Here is a 12,352-nt window from a genome sequence, read left to right as displayed (position 1 = left end):
TAAATTTCCCTCTCTTTCTCTCTCTCTCTCTCTCAGTCTCTATCTCCTTCCCTGAAGTCAGTGTCTATTTCTCTTTCTTCTCCTGTGCCACTCCCACCCCTGGTCTCCTCTCACCACTCATAGCCCCTCAGGGAGGACCCACTGCTGAGTCGCGCAGGCCCTGGGAACCCAGGAGAGCGAGGATGCGGTCAATGGCAGAGCTGGGTCCAGTTCTCAGTCGAATCTCGTCCTCACACTGTTACCTCCCCCAGGCACCCCCCTGCGTCTCCAGCTTCAGGCCTCTGCCCAAGAGGCTCCTTCCGGCACAGCTGGAGCAAGAAATCCCCTGTCAGCACATGCCAGGCACATTCCTCGGTGCCTCCCCAGCCCCCATGACCCCAAGGGCCTGGCTTGGGCCAGGGGTAAAGGAGGAGCAGTTCAGACCCAGGAGGTCCCAGCTCAGTATGGGGAGCTGAGAGCTGGACCCAGCGTGGGGGTAAGACTCTTCGGCTCTTCCTACCCTGGTACCTGACCTTCAAACCCCTTCCTTCTTTGAGTAGACGTCCCCCTCTCAGTGACGTCAGGGGTCTCTGCTGAGGAGTGTGCAACAGTGTGTGAGAGGGACTGGGAGAGTGCCGATATCTGTGTGCACACATGTGTGTGAAGTGCTTGTGAGTGTGTGAGCATGCGTGTGAGCCTGGGGAAAGTGAGAGTGAGCTGTGATCTGTGGAAGTTTGTGCAGTGTGTGAGTGTGTAAATATCTAAGGTGTTAAGTGTACCTGGCAATCTGAGTGGGTAGGAGTGACAGGTAGGGTCCGAGGCCACAAGCACTGAGCCCAGTGTGGGAACACTTTGGCAAGGGCCTTGTGAGTTCTAGTTCACATAGCTTCCCTCTATCTCTTTCTGTCTCTTCTTGCCTTCTGGGTGTCTATCTCTCTCCCTCCCTCAAGCCACGTCGATTTATTTTCCTATCTTTCTCCATCGCTTTGAGACTCTCCCTCTCTGACTCAGTGTCTTTCTCCCCCTCTCTCTCTCCATTAGGTGGTTACACGTCAGCCAGCCTTTAACTCTGTCACTGTCTGTGCCTGTATGTTTCTCTGTTTTTCGCTTTCTGTCTCTGTTCTCATCTCTATCTCTCCCCCACCCCATACTCTGTCTCTCACGCACACCAGGAGCTCAATAAATATTTGTTCTCAGTCAGCCTTTGACTGTGTGTCTTTCTTTCATTTGTTTCTTCATCTCTGAGTCCTCCTGATGGTTCACATCTTTGGATTTTATAACCATATGCTGCTTGGCCTGCCCTCCCCACTCCAGTGTGTGCATACACACCCACATGGGATAAGCTGCTTCTGCCCGCTTATCTCCTGCAGGAATTGGAACTGCTCATTTTCTCTCTCTCTCCCCCACTATGAGCCCCATCTGGTCCTCATCCAGAAACAAGATGAGGCATCTGGCCTAAGTCCCCACATCTCCATCCTTGATGCTCCCTCTAATCTCTCTTCTTGCCTCCCATTCCTGACTCCTTGCCCTCCTCCCACATTCCCTCTCCCGACGCCCCCACGCCTCCTGGGGAATGGGCTGGATGCAGCGCCGTCACCAGATGGTGTCCCTCGGGGCCAGGGCATAGAGCTGTCCATTGCTGGGACCTTTAATTAGCACAAACCTTCCACCCTCCACCTTGGATGTTTTCCTTCTCTGGATATTCCTGGGACCTCAGGCTCTCCATCTTTCCATGCTTGTGGCCCCAGAGAGCCAGGAAGGGGAAGTGATGTCAGGTGTCTGGAAAAACAGCCTTACTACCTGACTTCCACCCCAAGACTCAGGAGTCCTGGACCCAAGCTCATCCTGTTTCAAAATCCAGGGGCTGGATCCCAAAACAAAAGCCAAGAGTTCTAGAAGTCTGGGCCCCCAGGATCTACCCTCTCAGACTCAGGAGTCGAGGCCCCTTCTTCCCAAGGACCTGGGAGTTCAGGCCTCCAATCCTTCCCACCCCCCCCACCCCCCATGCACACACAGGACTTAGGGCAGATGTTCACTGTCTGTTGATTTTCAAATCCTTCTGGTCCTGAGTGGGGGTGGGAGAGAGATTGGTGGTTAAATCCACTAACTCTAAGATTTAAGGCCAGATTTTCTGACCCCAGGTCATCCTTTCCCAACTACACTCTGCTGCAGGCAGGGGACCTAGTTGAGTCCCCAACTCCTCAGAAACTTGGCGTTCAGGACATTAGCTTCTCAGTCCTCAGAGGTCTGAACCCCTAGTCTTAGAATCCTGGGGATCCATGCCCCTGCTATTCAAGGACACAAGAATCTGAGCTCAGGAACAACGGAGTGTGGAGCCCCAGTCCCTACAGGCTCAAGAATGTCAGACCCCCAGTCCCCGCTCTGTCGGCTCAGGGTCCCTCCCACCTGCTCGGCCAGCTGCGCAGCGCACTGCGGGCCAGCAGCGTGGGAACGCCCCAGCTGGGCGGCATGTAGCCGTCAGGACAAGCTGCGTGGTTCCCAGCCTCCCCGCCTGAGTCAGCCCGGACACCGCCGCCTCCCAGCCGTCGCCCGGCAACCACGGCCGAGTGGGGCGAGGGGGTGGTCCCGGACCGCAGGGTTCTGGGAAAGGAGGGGCTGGGGGCCTGGATTCCTGGATCTTAGGACGTGCTATGGTTTGCAGCGGTAGCAAGGCAGGCAGAGGGATATTTTGAGAAGAGGTTTTGAGGTGGGGAGAGCTGAACCTCCCCTTCTCGGAGGGTCCCAGCTGCCCCCCAGGCAAACACGGTGCCCTCTTCCTGACCCACCAGGCCAGAGGAGCCCCGGGCCCCGCTTCTCCGGGGCGCGGAAACTAGCGAGTCCCCAGGGGTTCCCATTTATAGCTGCGTTTCCACTCAGCGCGGTCCCTCCAGGACCCGGGCTGAGCAAGTTTCTTCCACTCCCTCCCCTCCCTCCTCCTCACCCCCAGCCATCCCCCAACCCCGGCAGGGTGCAGGTGTCCAACCCAGCCGGTACCCCCTCCTTCAACCCAGGTGTTCCAGCTCCCAGACTGAAAGGGCGCTGGGGTGTCCTCCCGCTGGGGGAACCCGGCCCTGCATGCCCCCATTCATCCGCTTCTGGGCCGCGGGAGTTTCTCAGCGGGAAGAGGGCGGGTCTCCCAGAAGGCGGGCCGGGGCGGGGCGAGGGGATCAGGCCCTCCAGGGTCTCTCCGAGACCGAGCGCGCGGAACTGGCCTGCGTTTCAGAGCCGCGGAGCCTGCGGCGGAGCAGGCTAGGAGAACTCCCGGCCAGAGACAGGGGGTGCTGCTAGCCTGGAGAGAAGAGTTGGGAGCGAAGGGGACTCCAGGCTAGAGTGGTGGGAGGTGTGCTGCCGAGGAAGGAGCTGGCAGGGAAGCCAGTGCAACAGCAAGTCTGCTGGATCTTGGGGGACACACACTCAGGATGCTGGTCCCCGCACTCCTTGTCCTTCTCTTCTGCCTCAGAGGGCGTGCAGGTACCGCGAGGGGCAGGGGCAGATAAATACAAGAGAGGGTTGTTTGCCAGTTGTCGCTTTACTGTGGTAAGTGCAGCTGAGGGTTCAGACTCCTAGATCTGAGGGACCCTGGGCTTCTGGATCCGAGGGCAGAGGGGATTGGGGACTGAACTCCCTCCTGAGTGAGGGAACTCTTGAATGTGCTAAGCTCTGCTCCTCCGCCCCATTCTCCTAGGTCTGTCACCCCACTTCCTGCAACAGCCAGAAGACCTGGTAGTACTGCTGGGGGACGAGGCCCGTCTGCCCTGTGCCCTGGGCGCATACTGGGGGCTGGTTCAGTGGACTAAGGATGGGCTGGCTCTAGGGGGCGAAAGAGACCTGCCAGGTGAGGCTGTTCTATCTATTCAGGGAGGAGCTGACTCCAGGGTGAGGGTGTTGGGCTTGGGCTATAACTGAAGTTTCTATTTTGACGTTTTCAAGTTTGGGAAATGAATGGGCTCAAGGAAACATTTGGGAGTTCAGAATCTTCAGCTCCTTCTTTGGAGGTGACCCATAGGGTTTGGGAATTTTAATTTTTATTGTAAAATATTGCATAAGTGCAGAAAGGCTCATAAAGCATAAATGGAAGATTTGTCAAATAATTCTAAAATAGACAGCCATGTAACGACTACCCAGGTCCATTGCCAGCTCCCCAGAAGCCCTCCTTGTTCCCTTCCCCTGTCATAGCCCACTCCCTCCCCACCCAGGAGGTAGTATCTCATCTGACTTTTATGACAATTGTTTTCTTGCTTTTTCTTTTTCCTGAATTTGTCACACACACACACACACACACCCCACCCCCACCCCCCGCAAGTTTGCAGCGACTCTGGATTGGGAGAGGATTAGTGTCTCTCTGGCCCAGCACCCACTTTTGGTAGTGTCTTTCTGGTGTGGGATGTCTGGGGATGGAGGCCTGGGGCCAAGAACTCAGAACCATGGTGTGACTGCCTTTTCCCTGACTCCAGGGTGGTCCCGGTACTGGATATCAGGGAATGCAGCCAGTGGCCAGCACGACCTCCACATTAGGCCCGTAGAGATAGAGGATCAAGCATCCTACGAATGTCAAGCTACACAAGCAGGCCTCCGCTCTCGACGAGCCCAACTGCACGTGCTGGGTAAGGACCCAGCCCACTTGTCCCTGGGGAGCCCAGGGGGACCGCCAGTGCTAGCTGGGAATATGAGAGTCCGGGGAGAAGGGAGGAGTGGTCGGTCGGAGCTGGGAAGATCAGGGTCTCTGGGCCCAGGATCCAGCTCTGACCTCAGATCCACCCTACAGTGCCTCCGGAACCCCCCCAGGTGCTGGGTGGCCCCTTTGTGTCTCTGGTTGCTGGGGTTCCTGCGAATGTGACCTGTCGGAGCCGCGGGGATGCCCGCCCCACCCCTGAGCTGCTGTGGTTCCGAGATGGGGTCCGGCTAGATGGGGCCACCTTCCGCCAGGTCAGGTCCAAGTCTCTGTGCCAGCCCTTGCTCATTCAGGGAAATTTGGGGGTCCACTCAGACCACAGGCTCATCCAGAGGAGGCATGGGAGGGCAGGGATTCAAGGCTTGGGATCCTTGGTACGTACTTAAGTATAAGGGCTCTAGGGCTAGACTACCTAGGTTCAGATCCTGGCTCAGCCACTCGTTAGTTGATCTTCACCTTTCCATCCCTCAGTTTACTTATCTGTACAACGGAGTTAATAGTAGTATGCACCTCTAGGATAGCTGTGAGGATTAAATAAATATTTATAAATGCCTAGAAGAGCGCCTGACCTAAAGTAAGTACTACCTAAGGGTAGATGAAATCATCATTATTATTCATAATCTACAGACCCTGTTGAAGGAAGGAACCACTGGGTCAGTGGAGAGCATCTTATCTTTGACCCCTTCCAGCCACGATGATGGAGCCATCTTGGTTTGCCGGGCTCGGAGCCAGGCCCTGCCTGCGGGGAAGGACACAGCTATCACACTGAGCCTGCAGTGTGAGTGCAGTTGGACACTGGGCCTTGAGCCTGAGGTCCTTGGGGAAAGAGGCAGCTGGGGCCTGGACTTCAGGGTATGAGAAAGGAGAGGGCTGTGGACCTCAGGTCCCTGGGGGAATTGGGTACTGGAAGCCTAGACTCCTAGCTGAAAGGGAAGAGGGGACTGGGGACTCAGATTCCTGGGGTGGAGGACCTGAGAATTGGACCACTAGGTCATCAATGGAAGTGTTGCATGTCCTTGCCCACCACTGACCATTGACTCACCTCTACAGACCCCCCAGTGGTGACTCTGTCTGCAGAACCACAGACAGTGCAGGAGGGAGAGAAGGTCACTTTCCTATGCCAGGCCACAGCCCAGCCTCCTGTCACTGGCTATAGGTGAGGACACAGATCATTTCTCCCCAGCTGGGAGAACAGTCTTGGGGAGGGCTGGGGCTAGGACGTGAGTAGGTGTGCTTCGGGAGCAAGGACAACACAGCCCACCACCTTCGCAGGTGGGCAAAGGGGGGCTCCCCTGTGCTTGGGGCCCGCGGGCCAATGTTGGAGGTAGTGGCGGACGCTTCGTTCCTGACTGCACCGGTGTCCTGCGAGGTCAGCAACGCAGTGGGTAGCGCCAACCGCAGCACAGCGCTGGATGTGCGATGTGAGCAGGGGCGGGGCCATGGGTGTGGCCAAAGTGGGGTGAGAGAAATGGGACTGGGGCTACGGTGAGGCGCGGCTCTGACGGACTGCGGGAGGTGGTGGGGCCCGAAGTAGGATTTAGGCGGGATTTGGCTGTGCTGGATCAGTACCAAAGTGGAGTAGGGGCGGGGCGCGAGCGGGGCTGGGGCTTGTGAGCCGGACGTACGAGCTGATTTGTGAACCGGGGGCTTAAACCCAATGGCCCTTGGGAGTGTCGTTTCGGAGTGGCTAATCCCAAGTCAGAAGTTGCATCCCTCCCTGGTCATGTGACCCCTCCTCTGTCTCCTCCAGTCGGGCCGATTCTGCAGGCAAAGCCGAAACCCTTATCCGTGGACGTAGGGGAAGACGCCTCCTTCAGCTGTGTCTGGCGCGGGAATCCTCTTCCACGGGTAACCTGGACCCGCCGCGGGGACGCGCAGGTGAGGCCAGACCTGGGGCTTGTGGCCATGGCTAGCAGTAGATGGGGCTTTCTCCCATGGTCATGTCCCTGACGCCCCTTCCCTATCCCAGGTGCTGGCCTCCGGGCCCACGCTGCGTCTTCTCGCGGTGGGGCCGGAGGATGCAGGCGACTACGTGTGCAGAGCCGGGCCGGGGCTCTCGGGCCTGCGGGGTGGCGCTGCGGAAGCTAGGTTGACTGTGAACGGTGAGAAAGCGGTGCTTCCTAGTGGACCTGGCATGTCCTGGGATAAGAAGTGGGCAGAGGGGGCGAGGGCTAATGGGAGTGGGCGTGGCCTCGAGAAGGGGAGCTTAACTGACGGCTGGGGCCCTTGGATTGAAGCGGGACCTAGGGAAGGCAAGCCTCAGAGGGGTTCGAAGTTTGTTAAGAGGCTTGGCCTAGTTGGTCGGGGTTAGTGGGCAGTGCCCAGGCCTGGCCTCGCCTGCTTGAGAACGGGACTTGGGTGGGCGGGGCCTCTCCTCTGATTGGTCCACAATCTCCAAACCAGCTCCCCCAGTGGTGACCGCCCTGCACTCTGCGCCCGCCTTCCTGAGGGGCCCCGCCCGCCTCCAGTGTCTAGTCTTCGCCTCCCCCGCCCCAGAAGCCGTGGTAAGGAAAGTTCCCACTCTCGTGACCCTTCCAGCGGTGATCCCAGACCTCCTAGCCGGACCCCCAAAACTGCTGGGATGATCTGTGACTTTCCCGACGCCTTGACCTCCTCTTCCCGCCCTCCTTCGTCTCCTCAGTGACCCTCCTCTTCTGTGCCCCCAGGTCTGGTCTTGGGATGAGGGCTTCCTGACGGCGGGGTCGAGGGGTCGGTTCCTGGTGGAGACATTCCCAGCCCCAGAGGGCCGCGGGGGACAGGGTCCAGGCCTGATCTCTGTGCTGCACATTTCGGGGACCCAGGAGTCCGACTTTAGCCGGGGCTTCAACTGCACTGCCCGGAACCGGTTGGGCGAAGGAGGCACCCAGGTCAGCCTGGGACGTAGAGGTGAGACCCTGGGCCCGAAGACCCCAAATCTGAATATTTCAAGCCCCCAAAATGCCACAACCCCCAAACAGAAGACCCTCAAGTGCAGAGACCCCCAAACCTTGGGAGCCTCAAAACTATGAGTCCATTGAATCCTGAGATCCCCAAACAATAATTTCCCTCAAATACGGAATCCTAAACTAAGAGACCCCTCACACTTAGGGGCTCCAAAGAAGGCAACCTCCAAATATAGGCAAAGTAAAAATACCCTCAAAGTCTAAGACTCTCTAAAGCCAGGGAGTTTAAACTTGTGAAACCTCAAGTTCATGAGTCCTTAAACCCAAGGGACCCCAAGCTAGGGGACTGCAAAACTTGGAATCCCCAAACTTGGTGACCTTTGAACCCAGAGATTCCCTACAAAAGCCCCAAGCCCTGTTCCCCAGTTCCTGCTCAGCAGCCTCAGGAACCCCCTCTTCTTCCCACAGACTTGCTGCCCGCTGTGCGGATTGTGGCTGGAGTGGCCGCTGTGGCCATGACTCTCCTTATGGCCGGCACTGGGGTGGCCCTCTGCTGCTGGTGCCATGGCAAGGGTCAGTACCTGAGCCCCACCGCAGGCCCATATACAGGCCCTGCCCACTGACTGGCCTGGCCTTGGGACCTGGTCCCAGTCCTGCCTCTCTAGACCCTCACTGGCCTTGGCTTACATCCAGGACCTGATTCCCTGCTCAAGCTCTAACTCCGTCTCCTCAGGGTCACACACCCCTTACTCTCCTAGGCCAGAGTTCTCTCCCAGTCTCCCGACCTGATTTGCCCCAGTCCTCTCTCTTCCTGCGCACTGGTCTCCACAGACCGTGATCCAGCCCCATCGTTTACCTCTGCCCCCACCCCCAATGTCCCTGGCCTCAGCCTCTTTCTCCAAGCAAAAGAATCTGGTGCGAATCCCAGGGAGCAGCAACGGCTCCAGTTCGAGGGGTCCCGAGGAGGAGACAGGCAGCAGCAAGGACCAGGTAGGATGCCAGGGTCCCCAGACCTGACAGTACCTCAAGACCCAAATAGTAACCCAGTCCCAGTTGTGATCCCAGTCGCAACTGGGCGCCCCAAACTCAAAAAGAGCCGTAGTCCCAACAGGGATCCCCAGATCCAAATATCCCCCAAATCCAAATACACCCCTGACCCAACTATTCCCTAGACTCAATATGTCCCTAAGTCTCCTTGTTGTCCTGAGCCCAGACCCCAGCTCTCAGGTGCCCTTGGTCCCTCCTGCCTGGCCTCAGATGTTCAGCTGAGGGTCTCTGGGGTCTGGCACTGGGGCCAGAGGATCCTCTACACTCCCTTTCACTAAGCACCCTACCCCAGGGCCCCATCGTGCACACAGACCACAGCGACCTGGCTCTGGATGAGGAGGGAGCTCTGGAGACCAAGGTGAGTGTTGGGAAAAGAGGGGCTCCCTTCACTGTATCTCCAACTCTCTCTCCACTTCTTTCTGTTTATTTTTTATTTTTTTATGTTTGGCTGTGTTGGGTCTTCGTTGTTGCGCGCGAGCTTCCTCTAGTTGTGGCGAGTAGGGGCTACTCTTCCTCGCGGCGCGTGGGCTTCTCATTGCAGTGACTTCTCTTGTTGCAGAGCATGGGCTCTAGGCGTGCTGGCTTCAGTAGTTGTGGCATGCGGGCTCAGTAGTTGTGGCTCTAGAGCACAGGATCAGTAGTTGTGGCACACGGGCTTAGTTGCTCCGTGGTATGTGGGATCTTCCCAGACCAGGGCTCGAACCCATGTCCGCTGCATTGGCAGGTGGATTCTTAACCACTGCACCACCAGAGCAGTCCCTCTCTCCAATTCTGTTCCCTCCTTTTTCATTCTGTTGCCCCCAGAGCTGGCACCTAACCCCCTCCACCCACTTCTTGCTGCCTCCTGGGCTGTCTCACCCAACTCCAGTCTCAGTTTGTTTATCTGCTGACTATGCCCACATATCAGCCCCAGCCTTGGCCTCCATCTTGAGCCCCAGATCAAGGTTCAGTCTGCTTGTGCTTTTCCCAACACAGTCATGTTTCAGGCCTCCTAGATGCCTCTCCCTGGTTGCTTCACCCAGGCCCCTTCTACCTACCAGGTTCCACACTGGCCTCACATTTCCCCAAACTTGTACATCCTTTAGGGTCCCATCTCTTTTAGGCCCCACTGACCCCAGTCCCCAATCCAGAGCCCTTCTCTCTCTTCTCTGTACCTAGTACATGCTATTCTCTTGGCCCGAAACACTCCTACCTTTCTTCACATACCTACCTAATTCTCTCCATCATTCCTCTGGTCTCAACTCAAACGTTTCTGGTTCCAGAAAGCTCTTGCTTCCCTCCTCGTAGCCCTGATCATTCTGTCTGTGTTTCACCCGTCATAGCCATGACCACTGTGAGCTAGGCTTCCCCATCTCAGTCTGAAGATCCCCCCATAGCTGTCCCAGTCACTCCCTGAACTTCCTCCATCACAACCCTGACCTTCCTGGCTCTATCTAGTGATTCCTCGTTTCTCCTTTGGCCTGGATCTCCATGAGGACAGGGCTAGGTCTATCCTAGTGAGAGATGTCTAGGCATGCAGCACAGGGCATGACTCAGAATCAAAGCCTCAAGTCTGTTGGGCAAATGAATGAATGAATGTCTTGATCTCCATTTCTCTCTCTTGTTCCCTCTGCATCTCCTTCCACACCGCCACCACTCAGCAGGCCTATATCCTTCTGTCTCTGTCTTTCTCTGCCCATCTCCTCTGTCCCTTCATCTCTTGTCACTGTTTTTCTGTGTCGCTTTGTTCTTCTACCAGTCCATATGGCTCTGGGTCTCTGACTGCTCCTGTTTCTATCTTTTCGTCTCCCCCTAGGTCTGGCTCTATCTCAGTGTGTCTCTCCATCAGTGACCCTCACCCCGCTGTACCCTTACATACCTTACCAAGTCCCATTTTGTCCCCTCAGGGCCCAACCAATGGTTACTACAAGGTCCGAGGAGTCAGTGTGAGCCTGAGCCTTGGAGAAGCCCCTGGAGGAGGTCTCTTCCTACCACCCTCCTCCCCTCTTGGACCTCCAGGGACCCCTATCTTCTATGATTTCAAAACACATGTGGGCATTGTCCCCCCCTGCAGGTTATACAGAGCCAAGGCAGGTTATCTCACCACACCCCATCCTCAAGCTTTTACCAGCTACATCAAACCCACATCCTTTGGACCCCCAGATCTGGCCCCCAGCACTCCCCCCTTCCCATATGCTGCCTTCCCCACCCCCAGCCACCCACGTCTCCAGACTCATGTGTGACATCTCTCCAACTGAAGAGTCCTGGGGTCTTCAACTTGCCATAATGGATTGTCCTGATTTCTGAGGAACCAGAACAAGTTGGCGACCTTACTCTTCCAACATTGAACATTGAGGGGAGGGAAAGATCGTTACAATTGTCTGGGTCATTGATATACAGTCAGCTCAGCCAAAGGGGATGCCCCAAGTGGGAGCAAGAAGGCCACTGTGCCTACCTCTTCCCCTGTGTAAAAGAGATGCAAGATGGCACATGGACCCTCTGCAGAGGGATGGGGGGGCAGGGGGTGATGGGAGTTAGGGGCAGAGAAGGAAGTTGTTTCCCAACACTGAAAGAAGATATTTCAAGATGACCACCTGCATTGAGAAGAAAGGCAACATAAGGCAGATTAAGATGGAGGACCTGTCCTGGCTCTCCCCAAGGGGCACTTTGCTTCACCCATGGAATTGCAGCCAGAATGGCCATTCACCCCCTGCGAATCCAAGATGGTCACTATCTTGATTTTTTCTACCTTCCTTAAAGGCCCTGGAAGAACTGGACCCAAGGAGTAAGGATAGGGTGAGAGCTGTTGTGGGGTTGGGGGGGGTGAGGGGTGGTGTTGGAATCTGAGAATGAGCATATTTATGTTTAATAAAAAAAGTTGCAAAGTGAATGTCTTAGAGATTCTCCTGGCATTATTACTGTCTATCAAAGAAGGGTTCCATCGAAGCTGCCCCAAGGCCCTTCTTCTTACCCTAGACTATGAAGTGGCTGTAGAAAAAACCGTGAGCCACCCCCCAGCCCTTTGCTACCCATTGAGCACTCTAGGCTCTTTTAAGATACATCTACACAAACATACATGCACAGATGCACACACATGACAGGACTGCCCCAGTCAGCCTGGGGAAGACAATTCTACAATGCATTTTGAGGAGACAAAGAAGTGAGCCCTGAAGAGGAGGGGGCGAAGGAGAGGCTAGGGGTGGGAAAATAGAAATGCCCTGATCCTTACAGCAAGGATGGGGGTCAACTCTTATCTTGAGGTGCTGGCTACCTGACTCAGCTCATCCTTAAGGAAAGGGTCTGGGGGCTTTGGTTCATGAATCCTTGATCTAGGAGTTAAAGGTCTAGATGACTGGGGTTCCTGGGTAGCAGAGCAGAAGGCCTGGACTCGTGCGTCTTAGGGAGAAAGGGCTGAGGGCTTGGTCTCTAGTCCTGAGAGAGAAGGTACCTGGGACCCAGGCTCCTGGATCTGAGGGAGAAGGGGACTGGGTCTCAAGTGCTATGTTCTTTTTTTTTTGCGGTACGCGGGCCTCTCACTGTTGTGGCCTCTCCCGTTGCGGAGCACAGGCTCCGGACACGCAGGCTCAGCGGCCACGGCTCACGGGCCCAGCCGCTTCGCAGCATGTGGGATCTTCCCGGACCGGGGCACGAACCCGTGTCCCCTGCATCGGCAGGCGGACTCTCAACCACTGCGCCACCAGGGAAGCCCAAGTGCTATGTTCTTGATTGGGGAAACTTTGGAGGCCTGTATTCCTGGGACCTCAAGAGACGATTTGGGGGTGGGGGCCGCTCT

At 56.4% G+C, this 12,352-nt stretch overlaps 1 protein-coding gene across 1 annotated transcript; it reads left to right on the top strand.

The window, feature by feature from the left end:
- Positions 1-664: 664 nt before the first annotated feature.
- Positions 665-11,374, top strand: KIRREL2 (kirre like nephrin family adhesion molecule 2). The gene is made up of 17 exons (XM_060132106.1): positions 665-685; positions 3,333-3,450; positions 3,665-3,814; positions 4,434-4,583; positions 4,745-4,905; positions 5,279-5,429; positions 5,702-5,807; positions 5,924-6,072; positions 6,402-6,529; positions 6,621-6,753; positions 7,055-7,155; positions 7,318-7,537; positions 8,002-8,104; positions 8,415-8,523; positions 8,873-8,938; positions 10,467-10,505; positions 10,775-11,374. The coding sequence occupies exons 1-17, from the start codon at positions 665-667 to the stop codon at positions 10,844-10,846; spliced, it is 1,977 nt and encodes a 658-aa protein (XP_059988089.1). The 3' UTR covers positions 10,847-11,374.
- The last annotated feature ends 978 nt before the right edge of the window (positions 11,375-12,352 follow it).

The sequence above is a fragment of the Lagenorhynchus albirostris genome, chromosome 19 (genome assembly GCF_949774975.1).
Source record: "Lagenorhynchus albirostris chromosome 19, mLagAlb1.1, whole genome shotgun sequence".
NCBI lineage: Eukaryota > Metazoa > Chordata > Mammalia > Artiodactyla > Delphinidae > Lagenorhynchus > Lagenorhynchus albirostris.
The sequence above is the reverse complement of the archived record's forward strand: the minus strand, read 5'-3'. Positions and strand labels throughout refer to the sequence as shown.

Coding starts and splice junctions, on each gene's coding strand:
- KIRREL2 (XM_060132106.1), top strand. CDS start 665: ATGCGTGTGAGCCTGGGGAAA. Junction 5,430..5,701: donor TATCACACTGAGCCTGCAGT/GTGAGTGCAGTT, acceptor TCACCTCTACAG/ACCCCCCAGTGGTGACTCTG. Junction 8,939..10,466: donor AGGGAGCTCTGGAGACCAAG/GTGAGTGTTGGG, acceptor TTGTCCCCTCAG/GGCCCAACCAATGGTTACTA.